Source organism: Zophobas morio, unplaced genomic scaffold, assembly GCF_036711695.1.
Source record: "Zophobas morio isolate AGI-343-1 ecotype UQ-CSIRO unplaced genomic scaffold, CSIRO_AGI_Zmor_V1 ptg000030l, whole genome shotgun sequence".
NCBI classification, from domain to species: Eukaryota; Metazoa; Arthropoda; class Insecta; order Coleoptera; family Tenebrionidae; genus Zophobas; species Zophobas morio.
In genome coordinates this window covers 2,071,736-2,080,070 of record NW_026972135.1, presented here as the reverse complement: position 1 = coordinate 2,080,070, position 8,335 = coordinate 2,071,736, and the positions used below count along the sequence as shown (strand labels likewise).

Here is an 8,335-nt window from a genome sequence, read left to right as displayed (position 1 = left end):
GTATAATAATTTTTTTAATTTTTCGAAAAATCTGGATTTATTTACTTTCGACCACAATTTTTTGTTTTTTCATTTCATTTTCTTCCAAATTTTTCAATTTTTCGTTGTTTCATTTCCTTTAGTTTTTCCATGTTTCTTTAGACTTTGTAATTTCTCTTTATTCAATTTTTGAAATTTTCAATCTGAGATTTTTCGGTTTTCCGATTTTTAAATTTTTCAATTGTGCTAAGATACGATTTTCTGATTTTTTTAATTTTCCTTATTTCCATTTTACAATACACATTTTGTTTTTTCGATTTTGCACTTTTTGATTTTAATCTTTCGATTTTGAGTTTCTCGTTCTTTCACTTTTAAGTTCTTGATTTCCAATTTTTAGATTGTTTAGTTTTCACTTTATACATTTTCGTTTTTCCATTTAAATTTTTCGATTTTACAATTTTGCAATTTTTTCAAATTTTTGATACAAAAAATCGAAAAACTAAAAAATTTCCGATCGAAGAAGTGAAGAAACGAATAGTTGAAGCACTGAAAAACCAAAATCGAGAAACTTAAATGTCGAAAAAATTAAAAAAATTAATGACTCGAAAAATTGGAAAGACCGAAAGACGAATCGAATCGAAAAATTGGAAAACCCAAATATTACTGGAAGATCGAAAAATTGAAAAATTAATATATCGATAAATTGAAAAATTAAAAGTAGAAAAATTAAAAATGGAAAAATTGAAAAATCGGATGAATCAGAAATTTTAAAATCCAGTAACTCAAAAATGGAAAATTATAAAATTAAAATTTCACATTGATAAAAATACTCAGATTATTTTTATTATCTTTACAATTATTATGGTATTAAGTTCATCTAGATGCGTTTCTAAAGTATTAAAACATATTTTTTCGTTACCGGATGAACGATTTTGACGTTCAAAAGATAAGGGAAGTATTTAAGTGCCACTACAATGTAGCATCTTTTTTTATATGTGAACAATAAGATAACTCCACATTTTTGATACTAAATATATTAAAAGGTAACTGCATCAGTCGTAAAAGCGTCAGTAAGTACTTAATGATTATCTGATCTGATTATGAGATTGCTAAATTCCGAATGCTCTCTCTCTTATCTATTAGTAAGAAGCCGTTATTGTTCTTCGTTGTTTTTAAAAAGACATCTACTCAATGTCAGGTAAGTTGAACTTTCGCTACATCTAATAGTTATAATGAACTAAGAATTACCTTTTTTTACCAATTTTCGTCTTCTCCTTCGCATAGAAACGAGCTTAATATGAGTAATCCTGGCTGCGACCGTAAGCGCAATTCATAAGCCCACTTAATCCTCTCGTCTCGGGTGGAGTGGAACTGCAGATCTCTACGCATTCCGCTTGTCGTAGAAGCAATGTTGGGGTGGCAGCCAATGAGAACCTTAGCGTGATTGTGTAATTTAAATTTATTATCTGTTTTTTTGTCCAAAAGACAAAACCAGGAGTTATGACGAAAGATCAAATTGTTATCTATCATGACAAAAAAGAATCAAAAGACAAAACTGAACACCAGAGGTTACCAGGTACAGAGGCAGAGGAGCCAACAGCTCAGGTAAATTTATTCCCGTTTCGATAAACCTCAATAATAATTATTTTCTTTTTTGTGCAGAAAAATCTCACGGAAACAGAAAATCAAAGTGAAGTTAGACAAGAAAAAAAAATTGTTACAGACCAAAGTAAAGACTCGATAAAGGGTACCGACGACCCATCAGACCCCGGTCGCTCATCAGAGGTAATTTTGACAAAAAAATTCAAATAAATAACTTTGAAGAAACTATTTTTTGATAGAAGAGTCAAGCCAACATTTTCGGACCCAATCAACAAACTGAAGAAATTGTAGAAGAAAGCGTCCACCAAAAGACGAAACTAGAGAATGAAAAAGAAACAACAGAAAATTATTCTTGGGAAAAGGTAAGTTTAGACGATATAGTTGTGAACTTGTTTGTCTAACTCTCATTTAGACCTTCCGAAGACGACCAGGAACCCGCGACATGGGAAAACCATACGAAGACACGATAATCTCTAACATCATTCTAAACCTTCTAAACGACCACGAAATCCAAGACTTCCAAATTTCCTCAAACACCGACAACTTCGGAGACTTCGACGACGTAGTGATCGAAACTAGAACCTCCCGGGGCTTCAAAACCCGAGCCGTGCAGCTAAAACACAGCGACCGGCGCCGCCTAACCCTAAAACAACTGGCACGCAAAACCGGGGACTTCAGCCTAATCAAGTACTTCAACACCACCCGGAAAATCCAGCACAAAGCACACCGGTTTGTTTTGTTCACCACCCACGAGTTCCAACCAGAAAAACCTAAATTCAAACTCGAAGGGGAAAATTTTTTTCTGGAGTTTGTGAAAGTGGTGGTTGCTGACGAGAGTTTAAGAATGTCGGACAAAGAAAATTGCTGCTACATTTTTCGGATTGTGGAAGACGAGGAGAATGTTGGAAAAATCCAGGAATATGGGGCGTTTTTCGAGCAGTTTTGTCTTTATACTGACCAGGAGCGTTTGGAGACGCTTAGAGTGTCCACGGTGAATAAGTTCATGAGGATGTTTGGTGCCAAGGAGGAAGCGTTTGAGAAGTACTTCAAGATCGTCTCGGAGTGGAGTCTGGAAGATGGGATTAAAGATAAGTTGGATAAAAATAGGATGCAACGAACTATTGCTTTAGGGATTTTGTCGCCCCAAATCGAGTGTTTGGTTTTTGGTCAGGTCACCGACAAAATGAGAGTCCTTCGGGATGCTATTTTTCCCTTTGATTTGACTTTGGTGCAAAAAAGTAGCGGTGAGGTTGTTAGACGGTTGTGGGGAGACGCGGCTGACACTATAGATTTAAACGAATTAAATAAGCTAAGGTCCACCTACGGTCTATCTTCCAACTACATCAACAAGCTAGAAGACATAGATGGAAAAATATTGGCACAATTGTTATGGTTGATGAATAAAACTCCCCTAATTGTCAACGAACATGTCAATATGTCAAGAGCCATTCGTCTATGTTCTGATGCTAAATTCATTCTGCTTGGTGATGGAAAAAGAAAGATATGGATGAAATATTATACAGTGTTCCAGAGCCTGCTCAGTTTGAAGTTAAAGTCAGATTTGTATAACAAAGTGACGCAAAATTTTACCATTTCGTTGCAAGGCAAAGCAACACTAACTCTGGTGGAAGCTTTTGGAAGCAACGAAGATTTTTTGAGACATCTAACCTTGAATAACCTTCTAGAAATGCTAAATGGGCCACGCTTGATTGGCGGTGACAAGGAAACTCTTCCCATTCCGTACATAGAACGAAGTGTGTCCCTAAACATCATCGACATCAAGTATTTAAATCACGTTAGCAACAACACTGTCATTATTCTCAATTGTGAAGACCATCCCGAGGAAGTGAAGCGACCCAGTAAACATAGCTTGACAGAAATCGACGATTTTTTGGACAGCCCGAACCATCGAACCTTGTTGGTGCCCATTTTCGTCGTCAGCAAAAATAGATGTAGCCAGTCTGAGTTTGACAAAGTTTGCTCCGAAACACTGCAACCAAAAACAGTCCACTATTTTAAATTTCTTAGTAACAAGAATCTAGAATGGGTGCGAAGCAGAGGCGATATTAGTGAGTTGCACAATTATAAATTGGGTGGTCATTCTAGAAACGAAACCGAATTTTGGTCGTTCGACTTCATCAAGACCATTAATTTAGTGATAGGCGATCCGGGGATGGGGAAAACTGAATTAACTAAAAGCTTGAAAAACAAGTGTCCTTGTGACTACTGGACGGTAATCGTCACCCCCCAAGAAGTCAATTTATTCTACAAACAATCAAAAGACCGTAATTATCTAAATTCTTTCCAAACGTTTATTTTAGACGAAAAATATCACCATCTAGACCGGCTAGACAAAGCGTATTTCAGAATGTGTGTCAAGCAAAATCGTGTTTTCTACGTTTGGGACGCGCTTGATGAAATTTTGACCAAGTATTTAGACTCCGTTTCGACTTTGATTGTCCAGTTGTCGGACCAAGGTTTCACCCAGTGGGTCACCTGTAGACGACATCTGAAATCTTTTTTAGAAAAAAAGTTCCGCGTGCTCTCGGTGAGTATAAACCAGTTCAACGAACGCGAACAGGAAGATTATCTTCGGACGCGTCTTGACAACATGTCAGACGATGTAGAAGCAGCTATTGACAAAGTCAAGTCGAATTTTGCTTTCATCAAACATGTAGATATTTTGGGAATCCCGCTCCAGATTTTCATGCTCACGGAAATAATTCGCCAAAATACGGAAAAATATCTAAAGTTGCTCGATAATTCGTTCCTTTTGACTGATCTATATCACTACTTTATTGACACTAAGTTTGAGCTTTTTTATCAGAATAAGTTATCAATTGATGTTCAGGAACCCAATCTGAAGCGCCTCGTCGACAGAGACAAGAAAACATTGTTAGCGTATTGTGAAAAGTTGGCACTTGGTGCGATATTTCCGGAAGGTGCAGATGTCAACAATCTAGACGATGTAGATAACGTTCTTCATGATTGTGCCTCCATTGGTATTATAACGGGTTTAGTAAACAACACCCCCCAGTTTTTACACGCTTCTTTCGCCGAATATTTGGTTGCAGTTTACTTTTCCAAAAATTTTGAGATCATACCAAGGGATACTTTTTTTGATCAGAAGTACAACAACGTCCGATTTTTCTTTGATATGTTGCTAGCACGAAACTCTCCGGCTCATATTGCGGTCTTGTATAGAAACTGTGACGTTTTGAAACACTATGACGACGAAATGTTGAGACGGAAGGATGGGGGTGGGAGAAGCGCCTTGCATTTGGTTTGTTCGTGGGGTCAAAGACGGTCTCGTCTGGCGGTGACGAAGTCCAAGGTACCCAGAAATTGCTCTTATTTTATTTTTCTTTTGGTCAAAAAAATAGTTTTTTCGGAAAACGTGACTAGTGAGAAGTTTGTTATTCAGGACTATGATACTTTAAGTGGGGAGATAGAGACAAGGGGGTATTTAGATGGGGTACTACATTTGATGAATAAGTGCGACGTTTTCGAACCGGATGGGCTACTTGGAATGACACCTTTGTGGTATTCTAGGATTAGCGAAAGTTTAGGTGTGGAATTAGAATTACTGAAGTTTCAAAAATTGAGGTTAGATCAACCTTACTCCGAATTCGATAGAATTAATATTTTGTATTATTCTGCTCTCTTTGGGTACGACGACGTGGTTAAAGTATTTAGCGACGAACAATTACCTACTTACGGCGAAGTCAATTTTGTTACGACAGATGACAATATTACACCTCTTATAATAGCGTGCTCTAACGGCTACAAAAAAATCGTCGACTATTTATTGATTTGTGGGGCCGAAATCAACCACGGTGATGATGACGGTCGGACACCACTTCACGCTTCTTCCGAAAACGGCCACCAAAAAACAGTCCACAGTTTAGTAAAATCCGGGGCCAAAATCAATTGTTGCGACAACCATGGTCGGACTCCTCTTCATGCAGCTTCTACCCAAGGTCACGAAAAAATCGTCGCCTACTTAGTAAAATCCGGCGCCGAAGTCAATCGTCCTGATAATGACGGTCGGACACCACTTCACGCTTCGTCCGAAAACGGCCACTTAAAAACCACCCTATATTTACTAAATTCCAACGCCAAAATCAACTTCCCCGACAATGACGGTTCCACTCCTCTCCACTCAGCTTCTGAAAACGGCCACCTGAAAATCGTTGAACTTCTTTTGAAATTCGGAGCTGAAATCGACCGTGCTGATAACGACGGTTGGACGCCGCTCTACGCGGCTGCCTACAACGGCTACAAGAAAACGGTCGAGTGTTTGGTTCGTTCCGGGGCGGAGATTAACCGCGCCGATTGTGGGCGGTCGCCGCTTTACGCGGCGTGTGAGAAGGGGCACGGAAAAACGGTCGAGTATTTGGTGAGATCGGGTGCCGAGTTCGATCGGGCGTCTACTTATGGATGTACGCCCCTTTTTGGGGCTGCGGCTAATGGGCATGCAGGAATCGTTAGGTTCTTGGTGGAGCTTGGGGCGGGGATTAACTGCGCCGATGATGGGGGGCGGACGCCGCTTTACGCGGCTGCGGAAAACGGACGCAGGAATGTCGTGGAGTACTTGGTGGAGTGCGGGGCGGAAGTCAATAGGGCTGATAATTATGGGTGGACGCCGCGGCGTGCGGCGTCTTTTAGGAAACATACGGAAATAGAGGTGTTTTTGGAGTCGAGGGGAGCGAGGGTGTCGTTACAGTTGAACCATAAGTTAAGTGATGAGTCATTGAATATTTCCATTGGTTAAAGTATTTTCTGGAATGATCTCAAAGGGTGTGATAGGTTGGGTTTGCTTGTTGACACTAGACTGACGAAACGCTTCTGCTTCGACTTAATTATAGCTAAGAAGTTTAGTTTTCTTCAAACAAATTCAATTTCGTGTTTTGTGTTTCGGCTTTAAGTCATAGTTTGTAATTTGATTGTAACATAAATAAAATCACTGTGATAATTTCCGTCGGTTATCCTAAACCGGATCTAGAACTCTTTGTGAGCTTTACAGGGTGTTCAAGAAACGAGGAACTGAAAAGGGAAATCAAGAATTATTGTGAAAGTTCATCGCTCTATAAAACCATGTTTGTATTATTTTTATGTTGAAATGAAGTTGTTTGAAGTTTGTTTCACTACTATGAATGAAAGTATATTTTTACTTCCTGAGAGTAAGCTAATTTCACAATAATATACGTATATTTTTTAATTTTATAAAATAAGATACTCCTGTACTTTTGGTGTATGAATCCGTCTTGAATTTTCACCCTAGACGTCTAGATTTTTTGAAAAGAAAAATCAAAATTGCTTTGAAACTGAAAAACCGGATGCTCTAAAATCTTGGATACGTTTGAAAGTTATCGTAACCGTGGTAAATCGTTAATCAAAATTTATTCGTTTATCCCCTCCCAGGAAATTGATGACGTCATCTTAAAACTTTGTCTAATAAATGCTTCCTGAAATATGCAGAATATTATGACTCTAAACTTGTGGTTTACCACTGATCTCGTAGTTTCTAGAATCACATCTTATTCAGTTCAGGTGGTTCAAAATTAATGAATAATGGAATTTATTTTAGTGAACTACTCACTCCATTTGACACAACTGTTTTTTTACATATGTTTATGTAACTTTATAATAATAATATATAATACGTATAATACATTTTTTAATTTTTCGAAAAATCTGGATTTATTTACTTTCCACCAATTTATGACACCACAATTTTTTGTTTTTTCATTTCATTTTCTTCCAAATTTTTCAATTTTTCGTTCTTTCATTTCCTTTAGTTTTTCGATGTTTCTTTAGACTTTGTAATTTCTCTTTATTCAATTTTTGAAATTTTCAATCTGAGATTTTTCGGTTTTCCGATTTTTAAATTTTTCAATTGTGCTAAGATACGATTTTCTGATTTTTTTAATTTTCCTTATTTCTATTTTACAATACACATTTTGTTTTTTCGATTTTGCACTTTTTGATTTTAATCTTTCGATTTTGAGTTTCTCGTTCTTTCACTTTTAAGTTCTTGATTTCCAATTTTTAGATTGTTTAGTTTTCACTTTATACATTTTCGTTTTTCCATTTAAATTTTTCGATTTTACAATTTTGCAATTTTTTCAAATTTTTGATACAAAAAATCGAAAAACTAAAAAATTGCCGATCGAAGAAGTGAAGAAACGAATAGTTGAAGCACTGAAAAACCAAAATCGAGAAATTTAAATGTCGAAAAAATTAAAAAAATTAATGACTCGAAAAATTGGAAAGACCGAAAGACGAATCTAATCGAAAAATTGGAAAACCCAAATATTACTGGAAGATCGAAAAATTGAAAAATTCATATATCGATAAATTGAAAAATTAAAAGTAGAAAAATTAAAAATGGAAAAATTGAAAAATCGGATGAATCAGAAATTTTAAAATCCAGTAACTCAAAAATGGAAAATTACAAAATTAAAATTTCACATTGATAAAAATACTCAGATTATTTTTATTATCTTTACAATTATTATGGTATTAAGTTCATCTAGATGCGTTTCTAAAGTATTAAAAAATATTTTTTCGTTACCGGATAAACGATTTTGACGTTCAAAAGATAAGGGAAGTATTTAAGTGCCACTACAATGTAGCATCTTTTTTTGATATGTGAACAATAAGATAACTCCACATTTTTGATACTAAATATATTAAAAGGTAACTGCATCAGTCGTAAAAGCGTCAGTAAGTAATGATTATCTGATCTGAT

The 8,335-nt window shown here is 36.4% G+C and overlaps 1 protein-coding gene across 1 annotated transcript; it reads left to right on the top strand.

Annotated features, from left to right (window-relative positions):
• Window positions 1-1,099: 1,099 nt before the first annotated feature.
• On the top strand, window positions 1,100-7,185 carry LOC135137902 (uncharacterized). Its single transcript, XM_064067675.1, has 5 exons — window positions 1,100-1,177; window positions 1,465-1,584; window positions 1,642-1,764; window positions 1,821-1,943; window positions 1,994-7,185. The coding sequence occupies exons 1-5, from the start codon at window positions 1,100-1,102 to the stop codon at window positions 6,353-6,355; spliced, it is 4,806 nt and encodes a 1,601-aa protein (XP_063923745.1). The 3' UTR covers window positions 6,356-7,185.
• The last annotated feature ends 1,150 nt before the right edge of the window (window positions 7,186-8,335 follow it).